General features: G+C 42.2%; 2 protein-coding genes across 2 annotated transcripts; both read right to left on the bottom strand.

Annotated features, from left to right (window-relative positions):
* Nucleotides 1–1,272: 1,272 nt before the first annotated feature.
* LOC129593184 (uncharacterized) lies at nt 1,273–2,122 on the bottom strand. The gene is made up of 2 exons (XM_055489392.1): nt 1,839–2,122; nt 1,273–1,536 (listed from the first exon to the last, which is right to left on the bottom strand). Exons 1-2 carry the CDS (start codon nt 2,091–2,093, stop codon nt 1,273–1,275), a joined length of 519 nt encoding a protein of 172 aa, XP_055345367.1. The 5' UTR covers nt 2,094–2,122.
* A 16,610-nt stretch (nt 2,123–18,732) lies between these two features.
* Nucleotides 18,733–24,462, bottom strand: LOC129593134 (protein LTV1 homolog). Its single transcript, XM_055489324.1, has 8 exons — nt 24,296–24,462; nt 24,052–24,174; nt 23,673–23,849; nt 22,433–22,975; nt 20,398–20,525; nt 19,912–20,066; nt 19,379–19,431; nt 18,733–19,194 (listed from the first exon to the last, which is right to left on the bottom strand). The coding sequence occupies exons 1-8, from the start codon at nt 24,416–24,418 to the stop codon at nt 18,889–18,891; spliced, it is 1,608 nt and encodes a 535-aa protein (XP_055345299.1). The 5' UTR covers nt 24,419–24,462; the 3' UTR covers nt 18,733–18,888.
* Between the last annotated feature and the right edge of the window lie 23 nt (nt 24,463–24,485).

The following is a 24,485-nucleotide window of genomic DNA, read 5'->3' as shown; positions in this document are numbered from 1 at the left end:
TATTTATCGGATCTTATCTAAATCTAATCTTTTCAGGAAGTGTACTGTACCAGCATTGTTACCGCAAATAAATCGGGATTGATATGGCACCGCGACATTTCGCCGCCGACAACTCGTCGCAGGACTTTTAGTTGCAGACATTTTGCCACAAGGTCATCCCGCCTCGCGATGTTTCGTCGCGAGACATTTAGTCAGCTGGGCAACACGCCTCGAGACATTTCGTCGCCAGGCCGCTTAGACGCCAATACATTTCCCAGCGAGGCTGTTTCGACAAAGAAGTCCTCTTTAGAAGACATACTCTCTTTCAGGCCAACTGAAACCGTCGAGGAACATAAAAAAACAATTCAGGAACACAGAAGCAGAAAACCTAAGAAACTTCAGAAACCTAAGAAAACCAAGAACCCCGAGAAACCTAAGAAACCTAAGAAACCTTAGAAACCTAAGAAACCTAAGAAACCTAAGAAACCTAAGAAAACCTAAAACCTAAAAACCTAAGAAACCTAAGAACCTTAACAACCTTAAGAACCTTAAGAAACCTTAAGAAACCTAAGAAACCTTAAGAAACCTAAGAAACCTAAGAAACCTAAGAAACCTAAGAAACCTAAGAAAACCTAAAACCTAAAAACCTAAGAAACCTAAGAACCTTAAGAACCTTAAGAACCTTAAGAAACCTAAGAAAACTAAGAAACCTAAGAAACCTAAGAACCTTATGAAACCTAAGAAAACTAAGAAACCTAAGAAAACCTAAAAACCTAAGAAAACCTTAAAACCTAAGAAAAGCTTCCAAGAAACCAGAAAATTAAGCGGGTCGAATTCTTTTTCGGAAAAGTGTCCGCGACCAGACGTCTTGCGTCAAAAAGTCACAAAGTTAAAATGTCTCAAAGCAAGTTGTCCCAAACCGAAGTGTCCTTGCGTCAAAATGTCCCGCGGCGAAATTTCTTCGCGGCGAAAAGTCGTGCGTCGAATTTAATTGCGACAAAATGTCACACTCCCAAATGTCCGGGTGCGATTGAGGCACGATATAGATGTAAGGGGTCATCAAATCGTTATCTGGTAAGTAGTTACCGAGCATTCCATAATATTATTCAGCAAAGAAAACATGATTTACTTGATAATGAATCATTATCAGAGAAAATGCTAGTGGGGATGATTAAAATGAATATGCGTAACGAGAACCCAGTTTCTTAAAGAACTTGTATCATATAAGTAATAACCATGCAAAAGATAAACAAGAATTTATCGCATTAAAAACGAAATAAGCACGGGAAACGGCTAGATTTTCTTGGAAGCGGTATAAACGTCCACTACGGGGAGAATGGCAGATGCATTATGGCAGATGCATGAACGTTTCAGCAATTTGGCTCTGGTCTGGTGATATCCATCGTACCGTTTAAACCATTCCATTTCCCTGATCAACGCGCACAGTGTCAGGGTAGTCAGCGCTTGCGGATCGAGACAACGCAGCTCTTGTTGCGTCCAGTGCCGCTTATTCCGATAGGGCGAAGTGGCCCGGTCTTTCTCGTACGCTACCAATACCTAGGGTAGGAATAATAACTAATATAAGTAAATGCCGACAGCGTTTAGCGTTACATGGAGTACCATCTACGGCAATTTTCTCTTTTCGCTGCATGTTACTGTTTATGGCGCAATCAAGTGAGTTTTTCCGTAAGTACTAAGCGTACGCAAGTAAAACCTACTAGACGAACAATTTTGTCGTTGGAGAGAAGCCTAAAAAGTTAACGGTTCTCAATTCCGTGATCAGAGTGAATAGTATTTAGCTTATTAGTCTGGATCGACGGAAAAAGGGAAAACTGTCTCTTTGACTAAGTTGTTCTTACCGTATAAAGGACATGCAGTCCGAATGTGTAGTAATCGGCGTTGGCGCACTCTCTGATCCATTTCGCCACCGTGGGCATGCCGCTCGCATGGACCGGCAACTGCCTTTCCAACAGCCCATACAGGCCTCCACCATGCGCGTACAGTCCTGGCCTAACTCGATCCGGTCGGCTCTGAGCGTCGGCTCGTCGAGGCGTTGACCCAGTCCCACCAAACGGCAGCTTTTCCACACAACCCTCGCCACAGCCGATGCACATTGTCGCAGCACGTTGCTCAGTCTCAGCACTTCCTGGTGCATATTGCCGCAGCCTCCGAGGTCCCATACGCCCTGATAGCAATACACCTGCAGTTTCTTAGTCGGTTGCTGCGGCAACTGAGCGTACACCGCCTCCAGGAGGCACAGACAGTCCGATAAGGCGGGCTCCATGTGTGCCTTTTCGGCCTGAACAAGGACCACATGCGAGGTGGATGTCGTCATGCAATGCACGATCGCGGAACCAGTGATGTAGGCGGGGTTTTGGAAGAGTTTAATGTTCATCCGTAGCTCTGGGAAATGAACGGGCTGATTGATTATCGCGTTCCAATCCGCAGACCCGGCTCATCCTTGTGCGTTGGATTGTATCCGTTGTTTGGAAGATGCATCGGAGGATATCTGAAGATAAGAGGGACAGACTTTGCGTGACGCCTGCAAAATCAGAACCGATCGGCACTTTCTTTAGAGGTAGCTGCCAGAAGTCGTCAGTGAAGGTCCTTCCTCTTTTCAAACGCCATTCCATCTCGATGTCGGCGTTTGTCGTCAGAAGCTCCTATTTGAGAGGAAGGCAACTTAGGTTAATTTAGTTTAATTTATAGATGGAAAATAGTTAACATGGAATTCAGCTTTAAGTCGATTTAAAACGAAACATTATTCAAGTTTAAAATAACAATTTTTTCGAAGTACGTGTAATTCCAGTTAAGCAAAATAGTTAAGTCCAATTTAAATTGCCCTTGTATAATCCCGAAAAATGCTGAGCACGTTTCCTTCGCTGCATCAGCTCATCAGCTCGATGTCTGCGAATTGGTGCGCAAATAAAAACTGAATGAAGCAAATGTCAAAAGGCCATGTGGTTTCTGTGAAACAGCGAAGTTGATCAACCCGGTTTGACGCTGTCAACGGAACTTTTAAAAGATACTGAACAAACAGGCCGCAAACAACGCATTTAGTCCATACACCGTATTGCCAGCCGTGAAGGCGACGACGCAGCAGACTTTACGTGAGTCAGACAACAAAGTCTAGCAACTAAAAAAATTACCAGACGAGGAACCTGGTCGATAAAAAAAAACAGTACGACAAAAAACAACAGAAAACAACTAGCATCTGTCCGAGAGCGGGTGAAGCGGTAGAGCACTGCTCTCTACCGACCCGTTTCAGTGTATTTTGTAAGTGCCTAGCAACTGCTAATTTTAAAATTGACACTGCAGTAATACAGTGTGGTAAAGGAAATCTGTGACCTTTGTCGCATTCTTCATAGTTTGGTTCCTCTTATTGCAAAATGCGTACGAAATTTGCTTTCCTTGGTAGTTGGTACCAAACAAGGAAAACATGTACACACATACGCTAAGTCGTCCGGTGAATCCTTTGGCTATAGAATGTCATAAAACAATGCAAAAAAGTGTTTTGGAGTGCGCGAAAGCGAAATTTTTAGCACATGTACATAAATTTGGTACCACGCACCGGCCCACTTCCCATAATGCATTTGCATTACTTCCAGTGCTACAGTTTCCATTGCATTTTCTTCGCCGATGATGGTTATTCATGTATCGCATCGTCTAGGTACGCGGTAATGCCTTTTCACGGAATTAGCTTACTGCTACTCAGAAAGATGCTCCTAACCGGATACATTGCACACGCAAATCAATAACGGATAGCACCTGTTCCACGCCATGTGATGATAGTGCTAAAATTCGGATCCGAAAGGACCGAAATTACTGACAACTGCGACTATCTGCTGTTCGTCGCTTCAGCGTGCTTTGATGTGGTAAATCTCAGATAGATCATCTGGGAGATTTGTGCTGACATGCCGAATACATATTCCCTGCAGCAAGCTGCCTCGTTTCACGTGTTGAGCGAAAACGGTCTGCCGTTTGCGGTGAGCGAGCGTTGCACCTAATGGGATAAACGGAGTTGACGCAATGCCTCGGGGTGTGCCCAATAACCCAGCCAACCAAGATGTGCCCAGTTAGGTTAATGTTCTCCAGTGCTCTACGAAAGATTACCGATCGCGGTCGTGGAAATTCAGCACAAGCTTTCGGATGACTTGAAACAGGCCCATTTTAACCGTTTCTAAACCAGCATATTGCGCCTTATTATAGTGTCGAACGATGAATGCTCGATAGAGTGACAGCAAATCGCTTCCGCTAGTTGCTTGTCAACGGTAACGGACGGTACTCCTGGCTTAACGCAATACGATGCGGCTGATTCCTGGTTGTATACGCTCAACGGCAGGGTTATCGGCGCCGGAAATCCCGAAGTGTAGCGTGCGCTAGAGGTAGCAAAGAAGGAAAATCGTATACGGCACCACCGTACACGGTCTACCGATTACATGATGGTAATTCTTCATGTGCTTATTTATATTTTGGTTAGCCCCGCCCTTTGAGCCTTTGCGAATGAATACCTTTCCACAAAAAATCAGAATTTTCTGACGTTTTTCCCGGGAAAGACCAAATACCAGTAGAATGTGATATTGAAAACTTCAGCAAGGATTTTATCAAAACAAATTTGGAGCATTGTCATCCGAATGAACATTCAGTTAGCATCCCATTCACTAAAAAAGTCCAACGAGTAATGATGATCATTGGCGCTGGAATAAATTTCGCTTCGAATGTCGTACAAATCCATAGGTAAGGTGCCGACTACCCGTCCCAGCATTTTTTCAGTGCCGGTCAAGCTCGCCCATATTTCGCTGCTGCGTGAGCAAAAGGGAGACGCTCTGCAAATGGCGTAAGCGGGATATTCGTAAGGGTATGCATTGCAGTTTTCGGGAATACCTACGTACATACAGATACGTACAATACACACTCTTTCGATACGATGTTAAGAAATTACTCCTACTTGTAGCCATTGCGGTGCTCCTGCTTTTTATTCGCGGATGAGTTTGTGTAAGGGATCTAGAATCAATGTGATTCCGTACCGTTGTCTCCAGTTTTTAAAGGAAGACTCTTTGAAGAAACGACGCCAGTACTAGCAGAGAGATCCAATGTAACAAACTGATCGCAGTCCGTCCACCAAAAAATCTTCTGGTTCACCGCAATTAAATGTGAGTAATAATGGCGGTTCGAGAGTTTATTTTGCGCCATGATCCTTCACGTATGTCGGCCAGATAGAGATGGCGTCGACCAAATAGCCTGCGATATCAATCGTTTTTCTGTGCTTGTTATTTGCCAAACAACTGCGAAGTATGCGAAAATCCGTGGTCAATTTATGTAGAATTCGCTAACAGACCAAACAGAAATAAATCTGAGCGCAGTCTTAGTTGACGCCCCTTGATATATAAAATGTTTTAATTCGGCAATGGCCAGTTCACATAACAATAAGCTTGCGCTGGTAGAAACTAATTAAAATGATTGAAAATTTAAACAGTAAATGATATATATATATACGAGGTAAGATATGATTGATATATATACGAGGTAAGATATGCAGCATGATACTGGTACAATGGTTAGCCTGTGATGCGCATATAATCTGCGTGTCCTAACTGGTACAATCTCTCGAGAGTGCAACCTCGCAAAAAGTGCTTTCCTGTTTTGTATTGTTGAAACATGCAGTATATAATGTACCAGAATTCTCGTGTCAGTCAACAAAGAATACATTATTCTCTTGCCACTCATACTGCATATCAGTAACAGCATGATGAGAAGGAACTAGCCGCCCATGAAGGTTATTCTGCGTGTGAACGCCGCAGATGACTTCGTGATATATTTTCGAAGAACTGCGCAAACGCGGATGGGAAGAGAGCAATTTTCTGCCGGATGATTAAAAATATCAGCAAATGACACCGATAATGCCAACTGATTTAGGACTAACAATGTGCGAGTAATCGAAAGTAATCAGAAAGTATCGGGAATCATCACTTTTGCAGCCGTTAACCACACCAGTTCACAAAGTGCGTCTTAAATTAATATCTTACAGTGAGCCAAGGGCGCGCAAGAAATTCCAAGAAATTATTCTTCCTGATTCCAAGAAATTACCGATGTTCATGAAAAATTTGCTATTTGTTGATTAGTTTACCTTACATAACATAAAACAGCTGGGATGCACACCCCGCAAATTACGATTACTCGGAAGTGCTTAAGAAAGAAAGCGCCATTCACTCAAGTATCCGCTCGTGTTTACACGAATGGATGATGTGCAAATTTCCGCATAAGCGGAAGTCGGTACAAAGCCTCCCAGCAATAGCTTCCGTAAAATTCATTCTAGCAATTTCTCTTTCAGACATTTCGGATTAAAACGATCTCGATCTATAGTATTTGCCTTGTTTTGCGTAAAATGGAAAGCAGCCGAACAGTATATATCTCCTTTGTCGTGTCAAATTGCGGAACATTTTTCATTGTAATCAGAAAACTGGATGCCTTGTTTGCCGCCTAAACGAACCATGTATAACTTGTCCAACATCACCAACACGGGCGCGTGTCTAACGTGGGCAGTTTCTCCCAACTTTCGCGCTTTAATGACCCAGTACTTGGTCTTCAATTTTCTCACCACGATAACCAGCTCGGTGAATTTGTTAGTGTTCTACCGTTGGAAACAAAAAGAGCCCTTTCTCTTCTTCCATGTCGCATTGTCAGCAGCGGAATTGTTATGCAGCGTGGGCAGCTTCGGCGGATCCCTGAACCGGACCATCGACAACAGTATGCGCTATACTATTATAACACGGCTGGGTGTGGCCATCCGGGCGACGTTTGCACCGCTGATCAACCTCACGGTCATGCTGATCAGCATCGACCGTTGGATGTCTGTGGAATATCCACTGATTTACCGGCGCACGATCAACCCACTGTGGATTATGTTTCCCATCGTGTTCTTCTGGATCGGTGTGTGTTTATTCTATGCGCTGTTTTTCGGATTTCTCGGCCAGACGGTATTAATTGCTACGTGCAGTGATGTCGGGCAGATGGTGCTGAAGGATAAAACATGGATCACTTTTTATAGTGTACAGTTTTTCGCAACGCTCTTCTTCATAATGTTGCCGCAGTGTCGGACTTGTTGGATAGCACTGCGGATGAAAGTACGCCGCCACCGGGATCAGCGCCGCAGTGTGCGTCACGCGAAAAGCGAGCAAGAAAAACAGCAGTTTGTGGTCAGCGTCATACGCAGCGCTACGGCCGGATCAGCGGTGGTTATCACGAACATGGTCTGCCAATCAGCGGCCCGGCTGATATGGTACTATGGTGCGACGAACGGACTGTTGGGAGCTGCGACCATGCTGCTGTACATTTCCTTCGAGTGTATGAAGGACATAGCGCCGTTCTTCTATTATCTGGCTTTCTTTCCGTTGTTTCGCAAAAATTTACGTGAGCTGTGCTTAAGGTGCAAAAAGCGCTGCTGAAGCAATTTTGGCGGAGATCTATACAACGCCTACGCCTGACGATACCTAAAGGTCGCGTCGGTAAAATTGCTACGTTACTGAGCGCAAAATTTAATAAACTGCATCATGGAAAATATAAAGGGGCGTTTCGTTTGTGATGTTATGCTTACGCATGTGAAAGGGCATGAAGACACCTCCGCGCTTTGTTAGGGGCAGCCTCTGCAAAATCTTGTGTTACCAGAAATGTTGATTACCTACGTCCTACGGGACCAATAATTTGCAGTCCGCACTATAATCTTTCCGTTTACCCATGCAGTCTGCCGCCGGAAACTATTTATTTATTCACAGATTTCGTGGAAGCCTTCTTGTTTGTCATGCTGTAATGCAAAACATGAAACATTCACAGAAATTACACTTATGAACAGCGTCCACATCTAACGGTTTACACGCATAGCGTGGGTACATGATTAACCAGTTTCGAATAATTAAAGAGACGATTTTAGGCTGAAAGTTCACTCGGCAAGCAGTCTGTAGTATGCGGTATCCGAACCCAGCAAAGCGACTGCCTTTTGTCAGTTAGAATATCACTTTGTGAGTCAGCTCTAAACAATATGCTGTCTTCCATAAATGAAATCGACTCGTCCAACAGATCGGACGCATTACACAATGTTACTGTCCAACCATCCACTGCGCATGTCTTTCGGTCACCGGGAAATGTTTTGTGGCTCGTCGGAGCGGCTCTAATCTGGATACTCGCATCATGTTACAACCTCCATGAAATTGCGGTGTTTCTGAGACGCAAAGCTAAGTACCGCCAAGGAGAAGTGTTTGTCTTCGCATTGACTTTAGTATACTTTGTCTCCGCCGGAATTCCGGAATTGCAATTCCGGGTTTACTGGGTTACACAATGTTATCAGCAGGGCGCAATCGAGGAAACCGAGAAACGGCTGAAAAAGGCGCCGATGGGGGAATCGAACCCCGGCTACGTCGTTAGATCCGCGTAGGCAGTACCACTGCATCACGGCGCACTACGTTGAAATTCTTTGAAAGATTGTGTCGCTGTACGTGAGTCGCTTCTCTCCTCACAGTGTCATATAATTTCTGGATATTCGGCGATGCCAGTTGCATTATTTGGCAGTAATTCCATCTGCGTTATGATATAAGTAATCTCCATGTACTAATACTATGTTACCGTATTTATCGAATTAGAAGCCCAGGGTTACAAATATTACAAATGACCCACGGGGTGGGCTCCAATTACGGGCATGGGCTTGTATTTAGGGGGGGGCTTCAATTTTTCAAACCAGCTTTTGGCATTTTTAATATGGGGTTTACGGTATTTAATCAAGCCCATGGGCCTCTATTTCGGGGGGGCTTATAACTTTCAAACGACCTTAGGGGTGGGCTCTAATTACGGGGGGGGGGCTTGTATTTTGGGGGGGCTTCAAATTCGATAATTACGGTATTATGCCTTTTCCGTTGTTTTTTTCCTCAGGTAATGAGGTCTTAAGTCTTTCTGGCAGTACAACCTGAAGGTGTATGAGGATACTTGGCTACACAGCGGATACAGTTCGGATACGCAAGCATACCGACGCTGCATTAGCCATCAATGCTGAAGAAGGCAGGACTCATGGGAGACGCATACTCTGTACGGGGTACCGTGAGAATACGGTAGAATATGCCAGACTACCAATACCGGAATGCGTGAAAAATAACAGCTGATGTTTGCATGCGTAGCAGTTCCAGCGGCTACAGTAGCGTACCGTATTCTCACAGTACCCTTTATGCATCCTGCATTTATTGTATCCTCCCTCTTTCAAGTGTTATGGATGGCCATCAATATCTCGACGGATTCTTACCGTATCCGTCGTGTATCCTGGCAATTTTGTATCCTGTAGTAGAATACATAGAGGACAAATAAAGAAATCGGGCAACAGACACGATATAAAATTAATACTGCTAACTAATCGTCCAGTATCCGATAAAAGCAAATCGACAAATTTTTGCAAGTAGCCATTCATATTTCTAGCATAAACACGATTATCGAAAGGTACATAAGCCATCGACCAATTTCGGATTAGTTTTCGATGAGGTAAGTTTTGGTTCGGTAAATTTAAAACATTATCCATTATCCAGAGGCAGCATAATCTAAAATTATTCGCAGTTTCTTTCCGATGTTCGGATCAGTTTTTTCTGAATCTTCGTCTTGGTGTATTTGGATGTTTTTCGCCTTCCGTATAATTTCACAGAAAGGATTCGTGTACCGGACAGCAGATACACACGGTATCCTCCGCGTTTCTACCAAGTTCCAATTAACAAAAACATTAATTTTTAGAAATTGGTTACTTGATAATTATCGTTTCATACAAAGCTGGTAGTTTGTGCAAGATATTTATAAAAAAAAACATCCGGCATTCTAATGTGGTTATCGTACTTCACAGACAATACCGTATCTCTGGTGTTCGGGCACACCAGCTCGTATTGTGAAAGTATCCGAAACACGAAAACGTCGAAGTAGCGAAATACAGAACGAAAATAATTTTATGCAGTATGCTGTACGAACGGCAACGCCTTGCTTTCACATGTTCCAAATGAAAAATCCTTTCCAGTTAAAGGATCAATCTGTATAATAGTGCTGAATGCACGCCTGTCATAGACGTGTACAGATACCTAGTTTCCGGTTTACCATGTAACTGGCCAAATAGGGGACCCCGTGACCCGTAATAGCAACGGATGGTTACGACCTTGCATTTATTCACTGGTGCAAGCTGCTATGGTCAGAGCACCGGTGGTGTTTTTTGAAATTATGACGGCACCGGTGGTTTCAGTGTTTAGCGGACCGAGTTAGACGAGCAAACACTGTACACTGAACATAGCGAACAGCGATAACCGTTACGGTTTGGCTAGTTCGATTCTTGTACCCTTCTCAGGTTTTCCTGCGCGTTTGTGCAGAATACAGAACGGTTTGAACGGTATTTGTCGCAATCGGTTTTGATATGCAGTAATTGTTCTTATTGTACGATGCACCGAAAATTAGCTAGTAATCTGTAATGTAATAATCGGCTCACAATGAGACACAGGGCAAATGCACGACGACTTGACATTTGTTGAGTCGATAAGCGTTGTCGTAATGAAACCAGCTATAAAGTGCTTCGTATACATAGCAAGTACAAGTTCCTTTCATAACCAATAATATAATACAATGCTGGACGAAAGTCAAATAAAGCAAATACCGGTATACCGATCAGATCATCCAAAAGTGAAAATTGAATGAGAAAAATATGTGGACATCGGTCAGTCAGTTCGCAGTTCATGAATTTAATAATTAATTTGCTAGTCAGTGTGGCACCGTAATGAACACATAAACTTTCGGCACCGGGTTTGAACCGAGAAGCGCTTTTTTGCGCAGTATGCGTTCAGAACGAACCATTTAATTCAGTGTACATCAGTTTGCGTGCAGTGAACCCTCAGGCGGACATGATGGAGCAGTCGCAGCGGCCGATTCGCTGCGGATGACCGGCGCACCGCAGGAGACCGCTGCCCATCAGGGAGCTCCAATTCCACTGGCCCAGCACACAGCGCCGATAACGGTAGCATACAATGCGGCAAAGGTCACCGACGGGAAGGACGTAGTCCGGCGTAGCGCGTTTCGTCGTCCGGCTGCCGATGGCATCATGATCTGCAGGTAGCAAAAGAATTTATTACCCAACTGGAGATACTCCTGCTATGAACGCCGAACCGAACGGAATACAAGTCCAGAGAATTATATTCCGAACTGACGGTTTACAGCGCGACACCGGCTTACTGTCTCGCTCGAAGATCCTTCCAACGGGGTACACGGCACATACCATGTGGACAACGCCAATCAACAACACAACCGCCATCGAGTATCGCGGCAATGCCATGTTTCAGCGCAATCCCGATTCCGAAAGCTGGGTTGCTTTAATTCAGTAACTAATGTTGGCACAGTGGCGACCGACTTATAAGCGATATCATATGCAATCGTCCAGAAATGAAAATCTTGAATAAATTCTACCGGTAGATAAAAATAGTACTGAGGAAATTTCCCGCAGCGATGGCGAGGACAATTCACGAGATGCACATCGGTGTGCGCCGGTAAATGGTCGGCTTTGAGGATGACGTCAGCGATTGAGAGCTGATGGACCAACCAGTTGCCATTGTGGCACGGAGAGACCAGGATCATCCTATGCGAGACAAGGGTGTGCCTCGGTGGTTGGCACTCCGTAGCCTTCTAAAAGCGGATTACCGGTCTCGCTGGCGGATATCTAATAAAGTACATATACGAGACATACACGCTTGCCCCGTAATTTCTATCGTCAAGGTACGGATAGCACGTCCTTATTTTGCCTCTCGATATTTAAGGTAATATTATAGGAGACAAGTCAATATTTCATCAATTTATACCGATAGGTTATAATTATTACGATCGATGTTTGGCGTGCTTCAACTCCCAAATCCAGTTAAAGCGTTATTAGTGTGGCGTGGCGCGCCGTGGTCAGGAGGTTGGCGTAACCCGTGAATGTGTATTTGTCGTTGTACTGATTACGGGATAAGCTGCCCAGTACCTGCATGTAATCGGTTTAAAAAGGGGTCTTCCTACAGCTGGGCCTGCTGTCACGCTCTGCTAGCCGCGCAAAGTGGTGATGAATTGCGAGTGACGCCCCCGGTTATTTGTCAGGAAATATTCAACGGATTACTCGCGACTTTAAACAGAGTGCGATGCGGCACAAGCCTTTAATCTTAAGGATATGCCTGTGTCGACACTTTATAGCAGCACTGATCACGATTCACGACTATCCAGTGCGGGATGCAACTCTCGCTAAGCGAGACCACTCTTGGCAGACGTCAACGTGACCTTATGCGCGTGACTGAGTGGAAAATAGTCTGACATGCAAAAATATTCCTGTTATGTAGCTATTCGATGCTGTGTTATGCCCTACAGGCTACCGCCACGGTTTGGCGACGAGATGCGATCCAGAAAATGCAGCCAGTAGATTTTCGTTTTCCTGAAATTCGGAACTCAGGGTTCTTTTTGTAATGCCAATTACTTCTTTTTCTAACTTAATACACTGAAACCAGAAGTAAACTTTTAAAACCACATTTTTTTTATTAATTTTTTTGCAGTTTATCGTAACACGGCTGTGGGTCTCTCGTTAAGTTGGAATCTGGCCGCATATATTGTCTTTTTAGAGCAGTACGAACTGGTTCTGTTTTAAGTTGTCTCTGTTTACTAGTTTCTAGGGTTTTTCTGGTTCGTTAGGTTCCTAAAGTACCGAGAAAAGTATTTATTTTATAAATTTCTGGCTTTGGTGTCTAGCATTACCACTTTACCAGTAACAGGAACATTAACTAGAATTACCCCGCTCACTGCAATCTCGTCCACAATTCCGTTATAATGTTAGAAACTAAGAGAGTGTTTCTACGGCGAAGCAGGGTCGACTGTATTGCGACTGCAGCGTTCAATACCGGCTTTTATGGTTTAATGAAATGCAGCGATGAGGATCCTGAATGAAACAGCAGGCAGATTAAACTCGCGCTGGTTCGCGAGAAAAAAAAGTGGGTATGTGCCGGGAACGATGGGTTGTTTGAGCGTAAGTGAGCTGACTGATGGACAGACCGGCTGACATTGTACCCGCAGAACCCAAACAGCGTATGGGAGACAAGGTGTGCCCGGCTGGCATTTTTAGTTTTCCAAATGCCGATTTAACCGCGGTCACGCTAACGGTAATCCATTACCTACATTTACCGTTTCGGAATGCAGGAAAGCCTTCTTAGACCGAGATCTGCTGGCACGCTCTGTTAATCGGGCAAACCGGCAAAGTGGTACTGAGTACTAAGCGCCGTCGCGAATGCGGTACATTGTTAAGCGAGACAGCTCTTGCCAGGCAATGAACCCGATATCCGCAGTGTGATCTTTAGTGTATGACAGATCGACAAGGTAAATTATTTCTACCGTGCACTATGTAGTTGCTAGGATGCTCCGCATTACCGCCACGGTTGGGCGATCTCCTTGTTATGGCACATTTCACTCCTCTCCATATTTAAGGTCATTGTAGAAGGGCAAAATACAGGGTGGTCGCGCCAAGTACGGGCAGCGACAAAACTTCCTCAACCGCTGCCATTGAAGTCTAAGATTTTTATGCATTTTTATGCTGCATGATAGCTCTTGGTATATGGCAGCGTTCTTAATAGAGTTTTATTGCAACGCCGAAGATCAGGCAACGGGAATCAAAGTATTGCTTTTGATTTCTTCGAAAAAAACGCGCTGCTTAATACGAAATAATCGTGTTAAATGAATAATATTTAAAGATTTTAACCGTCTGATAATTGACAAGCGATAACGTAATTTTTTGATAGCGCCTTCTTAGCTTTCTTTTAAATATAAATATCGTGCCCAAAGTGATCGTTGCTCTAGGCAACCACTTTCTTCGGATGGTGCTCTTTAACATAGAAGTCTATGGGCGAAATATCTTTTCCCAAACTCACCACGAGTAACGAGTTTATATTATTTTGATCGATTTTTGGCTTGCTTTAACCTTGTAGAGCGTACCTAGTGTGGCGCCGTAGTATGGAGTTTGGCGTAATCCGTAAATGTTTGCATGTCTTTGTGTTGATGCGATAGAAATTACGGGATAAGCTGGTACAACTACTTAAACTTTGTAGTACTTTCCGCATAATGACATTGATTATCACTCCTTCGCCACACAAATAAGATACTGCGTGAAAATTTCCAAGCGAAACCATTACCGTTAAGAAAGGGAGATGACCGTGGCAACTCCGTCATCATGGTTGCGCAACCAGTAGGAACCGAGAATACCGTAATATTTTCTTAGGCTTCGAAATAACACAATATACAAGCGCGGGCACTATACTTTACAGTCACACTTTAAACACTGAAAAAACAACCAAAATCTGTGTTCCTCCCGTGGAATAGAATGTAACGTACTTTACATACCCGTAGCATATCCCTTAATAACAGCACTTAAAAACAGAACCGTTGCTTAAGGAAAGCAGTAAGACGCGCATCCCCATCAGCTCACGAACTTTCCGGCCCATAAATTGTAACAATTCGCTTAAAGCCGGTCCAAGAGCACCGAAGCGTTTCACCCACCAATGGGCAAAAAAAGATACAGGTTTTCCAGCGAAGAATACTTCAGTCGCTTAGCATTTTCCGCCACGTGGGCCACGCTTCCTGCCTTCTAGGGTTCTTCGAACTTCCGTGGACATGTGAATCAGCCACCGTACACCAGCTTCTTACATTCCGCACCAAGGGCATTCCTTGCCGGACATGCCGTCAGCTCCTATCCTGTTCCTTTCTGATAACCCCACAACGAAGTATATTAATATACAATGTAACTATGTAAGTATAAAAAAAATAAGGGGACATCGGGCAGTCGGTGAGCGGCTCAAAAATGTAACAATAAAATCAATAAACAATTCGCATAAGTTATCAATAATTATTACCGATCCGAGCGCGAGTATTTTGTGTCCGTGTTGTACCATATAATCCGTAAATACATGTATACATGTATATAGGCAGCCCATTAAATTATATCGCAAGCGTCTCGTTTAGCGGTAAGCTACGTACAAGCTTGTCCGGTAATTTCTGACGAATCTGTACAGCGAATTACATAAATTTGCGTGTTACGCGAAACTTCACACTACGCCGCGCCACGCCACACTGTTTAATCACTTAAGATGCATTTGGCTGGCTGGTGGCTTGTTGCACGCCATATAATTTAGGAGAATAATAGTAACTGCCTCGCGGAAAGTAGCTAGCAAATGGTCGTGCAGTAAGTGACAATCTGACTGCGGAGCGCATTTAGGAAATTTGATAAACGTACTGAAGTGGCCATCATTATAAGCGCGAACTTCGTGCTAGCTGTACCTTTACGTAGGAAATTACCGGACACGCTTTTACGGGAAATTTGTTATTACGAGAGACAGAAATGAATTACGGTTCAATGTAAGTCGGTTCTTGATCACCTGTAGAGTGTACAGGGGGCAGCGCTCACCCAGTACACGTAGGATAAAGAACTTGGAAAACGGCCAGTCGGTCAGCGGTTCAAAAATGTAATACAGAAATCAAGAAAAAGCGTAAAACAGGAATATAGGAGGAAAAACAAGTCTAGCCGAACCAGTCCCTTGTACTTCTGGTGTCAGCCGGCAGGTGCTTTACGTTGTGGCTATACATGGCGCTTATATGTCGCGCCTGATTTAACCGTATGTACTGCCGTAACGTCACACTCCAGCCGGGTAACGCCAGCAGTACAGGGAAACGGGCCGAATGACATTGTTTTTCACCCTGTATGTACATTGTGTTTAAAACTCGCACAGAAGCGCAGTTGTTGGCACAATAAGAGATAAAATGAAGTAGCTAGTCCAGTGCTCGCTATCTCATTGTCACTTCAAAATGTCTTTCTGGAATATTCAGATGACCATGATGGCGCAATCACACCGTCGGCGCTGCGCATCATCCCCACACGGAATCAGACTGCTGCCCGCCAGGGAGATCCAATTCCACCGGCCCACCACGCAGCGTCGGTAGCGGTGGCAGACAAGATCGCAAAGGTCACCGGCTGCGCGGAAATTTTCCCGCGCCGTTCGTTTCGTCGTCGCCGCCGGATCCATCACGTAATCTGCAAAGTAGTTTCCACCATCCCTTTTCAGAATATACGTATCCCAAAATGTCTACCATAACTGCGTCGCAGTTGTACAAATTAACCGTCTCCCTATTCTGAGTCTCTGACTGCCTGAGAGGCGCTTCTCGAGGTCACTTCCGGACCTCTTAGCACACATGAACAATTTCCTTCCGAGCAGCTTCAGTTCTGCGGAAATCGCTGTATCGTCTACATAATATAATAATTCATGTTTTACGAGAACCTCTCATCAAATGTTGCAATTAAACTTACCGTTGTCTCGATGCATGTTGCCTCGATTCAACTTACCGTTGCCTGTATAATCCCTTCGATGCGAACTTTATGTTTATGCAGACTACCTTTTGGATTTTCATCACAAACACGGACTTTCTTAACACTACGTTTCTTCAGAATATTAAGAATAAAATAATAACACCGAACTAGAGGATATAAAACCAATTTGTGAACCTTCACGTCGCCGAAAAAGGCCACGTAAACTGAACGTGAAAATAACGCTAGTATAATAATGTTGACCGGCTCACCGTTGCGCGCGTAGATTCGTCCGATCGGATAGGCTGTGTACGCGACATGGATGACGACGATCAGGACAACAACAGATAGTCCACATCCGACGAACATGTTCGTTTGTTAATCAAATATTTTACAAGCTTTCTACGAGTAGCAATTAATCACCACGATGCCGCACACTACGCGGTAGTGTGCACGGTATTCCTGACCTTTTCTACACGACCAAGCAACCAGGTTGCCTCCTCAGTACAGCGTAAATCTTTTATAGATCAGGTGCGGTAGATTTTCACCGACATATGTGGACCGGATTTTTCCCGACTCTTTATTTGTGCAATGCTTTATTTATGAGATGTATGGGGCGGATGCCCCTCATACGCAGCTCCCCGTGCAGCGTCACCAGTGCGGATTAACCGGTATTGTAGCGGCCGCTGCGCGAGACGCGGCGGGTTTATTTGCATTCTTTTGTCTTCCGCGGGAGCAGATTAGCCGGATAAAGCGTGTTATGGTTGCACAGGTTCGCCGTCAATCGTAAGAAACCCTTAGTCGGGTAAAAGTGCTGACGCGGACCCTCGCCCACGCTCTACTCCGCACGGAACGGGGTGACGGACCGTCCATTGTCCAGTTAGTGGAAAAGGCGGTTTTGTGGAGGGGTGCGGCACGTGTTTTCTCATAATACACCAGATACGTAATCGTTTTGTATTGGTTGTGCGTTGCTGTGACGCTGCAGCGCAACAGACAACAGCACAGAATGATTTAAACACACCGGGATTTTGCCGGCAAAAATAAGTGTCTTTTATTTTTGCATACAGCGTTGTGAAGGCGCACCACGCCGCCTTTAATGTGAGTGAGCTTGAGAGAAAGAAATACGTCATAATCCATATTTCGTCGCAATATGTATGCATAAACAGCTTAGAGAACTTTACGAAACGAATTTAATCTACAGTGCGTATATGTATTGAACTTCATATAAATGATATAATTGTTATACCATTTCAGATGAAGTAAAAATATTAAATCAATAGCTATTATTATTAAATTAAATCAAATTTCGATCACGCTAAATTTTAACTTAATCACACGATCATACCTAATTTTTCTAAAAATCTAACGAAATTCAAATCAAGCGAAAGCGAAAACATAAAATTTGGTTCAAATTAAATTAAACGAAAAATGTTTCACGATTTCAGACATAAACTGAATAAATAAACCCATTCAATAAATCAATTTAATTTATGTTGAAAATTTATTTTAATACGGTATATAAATAATTAAGAAATAAGTAAGTCTGGTTTATTAACAGAAAGTTTATTTGACAAACTAAGTACTGTATTTCACTGAAATTTAAATAAAATTTAATTAAGTTAAATTAAATCTCCGTTTAACGTCGATTTAAAGACTTTGGCTATTGCTTATTAGAAATAAGGAGATCATTAAAAAAAAAGAATTAAAAAAAATATTAACAGTTCCACTTTATAGAGGATAGGACGTGTACGAAAACTGCGTGATGCAGCGAAATCGGGCCGTTTTTCCCTCAGGGCATGGGTACTCCCAACCGGTGCTGTCAGCCTGTCAGGCGTAAACCGAGACAAAACACAGCGAGCGGTATTTTCAAAATCCGAGACAAGGAACTCCGCCCCGTGCGCAACGTATTTCGCAGCTGAATGCTTCACGGAGACACGGGTCAGCGGATAATAATTCCACATTAAACATTAATTACAAATTTATAAGAGTAACGAAATTAGTTTCAAAATTTCAAAAAAACATTTCAAAATTCTTTTTCTTGTTATTTTTCAGTTCTGCTTCCTTGACCGTTTTCCCCTTTTAATTTAGGTTTGGTGCTATCGAGAGCCGCAATAGTCAGTATTGTGCTAACTGATAATTATACCAAAAACAAAAAATATTTTTATTGTTGATTTAATATTCACTTTTTGTATCCTTCATTTTTTTAATATTTGTTTTTTGTGTTTTCATTATGTTTTGCCAAGCACGTCCATCGGAAGGGCCAATATAATATTAGCTAATAAGCAAACCAAAAACCGAAATATGTCAGTATTTCATATTTGTTTTCCCTTTTTTTTCAGTATTTCATATTTTTTTCCCTTTTTTCCCTTTTTATATTTTTTCCCCTCGTATCTTCATTCTTTAATATTGCTGCTTTTTAATCTATTTTTTCATTTGCATTTTTTTATAACTCTTCGCAATATTACTCAAGGAGGATTTAATTCACACATCCTCCCAAACAACCCAGCATTTTTTTAATCAGTTCCATAACAACAAAATCCCGCTTTTCCACCGTTCTACACGACGGCCACGGTCTTGCGCCGGCTCTCCACATTGGCGGCGGCGCGCTCCTGCTGCACCCGCTCCACCCCGAAGGCCAACCGATTGCCCTTCTTCTCCACGCGCCGCTCGCGACGCAGCCCCTTCAGTGCCTGTTTCCGCATCCGCCGCTCCTCCGGCGTCTCGTTCTTCGGCCGCGCCACGCTCAGACTGGAGATCAGGCTCAACACATCCTCCTCCTCCTCACTCTCCGCCTCCTCCAGCGTCTCCGTCGCTTCCGGCAGCGGGAAGCCGGTCTTATTGTTAATCCGGATCGGTTTCGGCTGCAAAATGACCATCATAAAATAATTCCGGATTTATTCCGTATTTTAATAATTTTTAATTAGTAGAGACATTAATCAGTCGAAGAAAAATGGTCAACACTGGTTCATTCTGCCTCGTCCACTAAACTCATCATAATCACAGGTAAAAAAATATTCCGACGGTTTTTTCCGTTAAATTCCGTACCTTTCGTGGCAGATCAAGGATTTTCGGTTGGTAGGATTTGTTGGAACGATGGCCTGCAAATAAACATTCGCATTAGGTTCCAAAAATGCACAATAATAATTTACAAATATGAATTTTTTTATTTAAAAAAAATATAAATCAACAAAAATTAAGTTACATTACGCAATGAAAAACAGTAAAAATCAGAATGTAAAACAAATACAATTAACTGATAAATAGAAAATCTAAAACAAGCCAAAGACACTTTTAAAAAATCGAGAAATATATATAAAAAATTCACACTGCATTTCTTATTAAGCAAATCTGAAAAAAATGCTGAGCAAATATGAACAAATATAAAAAAATATACCAATACATATAAGAAACGTAAGAATGATTAAGAAAACTGTAAGCATAGAAAGAAAATAAGAAAATTCAAAAATTATCGCATTTCTTAACAATTACAGATATTGCAGCGTTAAATTTAAATATCAGAAAATTAAATTGTAAATAAATTTTAAATATTAGACAATAAGGCAAGTGACAAGTCGTACTGATAATGGACTGGCAGTCGTAGGTGTCGTCGTCCTCCTCCAGGACCACCTTCACCATCTCGTTCGGCGCATCGTCCTCGTAGCGGAACTTGAGGGCCACTTCGTCCACCCCGCCCGTTTCACTCTCCGTATCGCTCTCTTCCTCTTCTGCATTCCTACAAAACGACGGGATTTGTATTATTTAAAATCTGGCAAAGCAGAAGTTAACGAATTCCAACGTAACAAATAAAATTAAACGCACCTCTCACAACCATTCCAAATTCTTACTTATTTTAACAAAAAAAAACTTCTTCGACAATTAATAAAAATCAATAACAATCATTAGATGAATATTAAATAAAAAATATTATTAATAATCATATAACGAAAACGTTATAATAAATCCGCAGAATAATAATCAACATAATAATAAAAATATTCAACATAATAAAGCGACAAAAAAATCGTATGTCGACATGTAAATTTTTTCAACAACTGATTACGTACGAATCGGGTGGAGCGTTCTTTTTGGCCTGTTCGGTCAGCATCGTGCGCAGCACCAGATTGTCGCTGGCGCCCTCGTGATCATCCAAATCCAGCCCACCAATTTCCTCTTCATCGTACTGAGAAAACATCTACAAAACATGCACTTATCGTAACCATCACGCTCATCCGAATTTTAAGAATTGCGTATGTTCATCCCACCCATAAAATCATTTTCGAACTTTTATTCCAGAAAACCAGTTCCACGGAAAAGGATCATGACAGCAAATACGAGAGAAGCAACCGCTACCCTTTTCCTGAATTTCTATTATCCGAAGGCACCCAAGAAATTTTTTTATTGCTCATTTCAAAAACTTTTCTGATTTATTCTAATTATCTCATGGAAAAACAAACACATTAATTTGAAAAAACACTCAAACGGCTGCGGCACATCACGCACAATTTATAGAAATTAGTGTACCGTTGAAATAGCAAATTACACCATCCCTTACACTACGAAACCGTCGGTATAACCCTTTCGCTGGCGCCTTACTGAAAATTGTGAACTACAAATTTAGTTTTCACTCAAAAAATACTTCACAAAAATTCACAAAATATAATTTCCAACTACACGCAGTTAATTTCCACCTTTTCCCACCCAGAATCAAGGAAACTATAAAAACGCGAAGAAAATAAAATTAACTGCTTTAACTTTAAGTTTTAACTGAAAACAAAAATAACGCGAAGAAAATAAAAATAACGCGAAGAAAACAAAAATAACGCGAAGAAAATAAAAATAACGCGAAGAAAACAAAAATAACGTGAAGAAAATAAAAATAACGTGAAGAAAATAAAAATAACGCGAAGAAAATAAAACTAAGAAAATGAAATAAAAAGAAAATCAAAATAAACGCGAAGAAAAAAAAATAATAAATTTCCACCTTTTCCCACCCAGAATAAAAAAAACTGTAAAAACGCGAAGAAAATAAAAAAACCAATCAGAACGAGCGTATGTTATGAAATTTTAAGAGAATATTACTTGCGCGGACAGAAAACCCGTACACTACGAAACCGCTCCAACAAAATATTTTAACAGCGGCAAACCTAAGCAAAATGTTACTTAACTGCCGATTTGATTTCCCAACAGAAAATTTCAATAAAATATTCAAAAAATTACCAAAACAGAATCTCCAACTCAAAAGGAATTCCCACGTTTAGAATTACTAAATTTAAAAAGCAAGAAAAATTCACAACACTAACCATAACCTGCACATATCGCTCGCTACATTTACAGGGATTTGTGCCATCGGCGGCGGGTCCACGAAAGCCCCTGCACTACAAAACCACTATAAATTAAATATTTCGATAGCAATATACAAACCCAAAATGTCAACAGCGAATTCAATTTCATCTTAAGTTCTAAACTCCAAAATACTCCTTAAAAAATCCTAAAAATAATGAATCTCCAACTACGAGCCAATTTCCTCTTTTTTTTTACCCGAAATTCCTAAATTCAGCAAAATTATAATTGCCAATTTAATTTTCTAACAGAACATTTCAAGAAGATATTCAAAAAAATTCCCAAAATAAAATCTCTAACTACAAGGAAATTTCCACCTTTTTACCGGGAATAAATAAATTTCTACAGTACGAAAAATGTCACAAAATCAGTCAAAACGTGCATTAATTCGACATTTTAACGACAATCAATGATGAAATTACACGTTCAAAGAAAGCCACCGCACTACGAAACCCGTAAAATCCCAATAATAATAACAGTGAAATAGCAGTTCAAAATATTAATTTCCAGTTAAAATCTCGAAACAGAAAATAAAAATCATTTCCAAAAAATCCCCAAAAATAAGTCCTATTAGCAGCGAATTTCAATCCTTTTATCGAATCCTTTTATCCTTCAGTGAGAAAAAAATTCACAAAATCAATTAAACGTGCACGAATTGTTAGATTTCACGAGAATGTTCGCGCTTAATGGAGTCCCCATCCAGAATAGCCCTCGCACTACAAAACCGCTACAATACAAATATTTTCGAAAACGACATACCTGCTCGAAATGCTCATCCAGCTGCTTCAACCCGGCCGAGCGCCGCATCACTGAACTGCTCATGGAGTACTTGGACAGCCGCGACCGCGTCTCCTCCTGCTCCGGGTGCTCTCCCATCTCCTCCTCCCCGTGCAGCCGCACCCACTCGCGGATCAGCGCCCCCGTCGAGCGCTCCGGTTTCCCCTCCCCCATCTCCTCCTCGGAGGGTTGGTGCTCCAGCCAGGCGCCCACCATCCCGCCGCGACTGATCCCCCGCGTCGGGTCGACATACTCCTCCACGCCCGGGAAATCGTCGTCCTCGTCCATGGCAGAGGAAACCCCCGGGAGGGGGTGGAGGGGCCCGTCGGCCTGCGCGATGAAGTCGTCGTCCAGGAGGTTGTCGGGGTCGTCGAAGGCGAAGGACTCCGCCATGGCGGCGTTGATGTCCGTGTCGGGCGGGGCGTCAACGGGTTCGGCGGTAGAGGGGGGTGCGGGGGTGAGGGTGGTCAGGAAGTCCAGGGTGGGAGGGAGTTTCGCCGGTTTAGGACGGTTGCTGCGTCCGCTCTGACAAAAAAAAAACGCCAGTGAAAATCGTTTCTATTGATATAAACTCATTTTTAAAAACACATCTACTCAAATTAAAACGCAATTTTCTTAAATTATGCTTTTTAAAAATAAGAAATAATTGTAAGCGCCAGAATGAATTTTCCCAATGAATAGGTAATACAGAAATCTCCAAACTAAATTTTAATACAAAAAAAGAAGTAATCTTTAATCGCCATTTCAATTTACTTTACCTTTCAACCTTCACAACGATTAATTCAAAATATATTTATTTAAGTAAATATTAAATACACATTTCCCTATAAATAAAATATTTAAAACACATTTTTCTATAAATAATGAAAAGAACAATTTCAAAACTGAATTCTGCGAAAACATGTCAGAAATTTTAATCGGCAGTAATTTTTACCGTTCATTCTTCACAACGATAAATCAATTTTATTTTCCAGGTTTTTAGTTTAATATTACTGGATAAAAATCAAAGAAAACAGATTAAACACAAACTTCCAAATGGAATAAAAATCGAAGCAGGTTAAAAAAATTTCGGCAAACGGCTCATCCAAAAATGATAGTAAAAATTATGAGATAAATTCCGTATTTCTCCAGAATGCCAATGCATGCAGTAAAACCGCAGTTCTAAAATATATTTGCAGACATTATAAATGATTCTAACGTTGGATTGTTTTAAGCTGCTTACCACGACGGATAGGACATCCAGCAAGGCGTCGGACGCCGAGGAACCCATGCGGAAATTCTCCACAGGCTCCAAACTGCCTTGGTAGCTGGACACGTCCCGCAAATGGCGCATGTAATCATAATTATCGTTGAAGTAAATTCCGACTTTGTGCTCTTCTTCCTTCCGTGCTAACAACTCCTGCAAGGGCCGAATAACCCGATTTGCACAACCAAACAAGAACGAAATTCAAGAACAAGAAATGAAAACGGAGCGCAACAAAGCGTTTTCTCAGTGCCTGTTAGACGGTACACATAATGACAAGCTACTAGACAGTAGTATGATGGCTTGCGCAGTATTTATTGCGGAGCACCATTACGCTTTTCAGATTTTTGAAGTTTACCTCTTTGCTTAAATTTGCCAGAGTTCCACTGCTCTCCTCATCTTCGCCGATCGGCTGGAGATTACGGTTGATCAGAGCGTAGGTTGTGGCGGTTTTCTTGTTGAATTTTTTCTTATTCTTCGGCTGGAAACAGAGAAATCATGAAGCACAATGCGAAGAGCTCGTCAGAACCACAGCGGCGAATAAACAACCAAGTCATAAATAATAAATTCCGACATATTTCGCTGAATTTTCGTTCACGTACCATTTTTGCATGCAGATCTAAAAGGTTAAAGATACCAATCAACCAGACCACCGAATTTAAAAACAACAAAATCCGAAACTGAACACTTTCATGCAGAAAAAAATCGAAAAAACTGAAAATCATGGAAAATGGAAATCGAGTTTGAGTGCGTGTTGAACTTGAGACGTCTGCAAAGTCTGCAGGCATTTTA

This window comes from Paramacrobiotus metropolitanus, unplaced genomic scaffold (genome assembly GCF_019649055.1).
Source record: "Paramacrobiotus metropolitanus isolate TYO unplaced genomic scaffold, Prichtersi_v1.0 Parri_scaffold0000060, whole genome shotgun sequence".
Classification (NCBI taxonomy): Eukaryota; Metazoa; Tardigrada; class Eutardigrada; order Parachela; family Macrobiotidae; genus Paramacrobiotus; species Paramacrobiotus metropolitanus.
Note: the sequence above shows the minus strand (reverse complement) of the source record. Positions and strands in the feature narration are given on the sequence as shown.

Bases quoted from the DNA above. Each gene is read 5' to 3' on its own strand.
- LOC129593184 (XM_055489392.1), bottom strand. From the start codon at position 2,093: ATGTGCATCGGCTGTGGCGAGGGTTGTGTGGAAAAGCTGCCGTTTGGT. The intron at 1,537-1,838 runs GTAAGAACAACT...TTCCTACCCTAG, and splicing joins GACTGCATGTCCTTTATACG to GTATTGGTAGCGTACGAGAA.
- LOC129593134 (XM_055489324.1), bottom strand. From the start codon at position 24,418: ATGATTTTCAGTTTTTTCGATTTTTTTCTGCATGAAAGTGTTCAGTTT. The intron at 20,067-20,397 runs GTACGTAATCAG...GTCGTTTTGTAG, and splicing joins AAGAACGCTCCACCCGATTC to GAATGCAGAAGAGGAAGAGA. The intron at 19,195-19,378 runs GTACGGAATTTA...GTCATTTTGCAG, and splicing joins TCCTTGATCTGCCACGAAAG to CCGAAACCGATCCGGATTAA.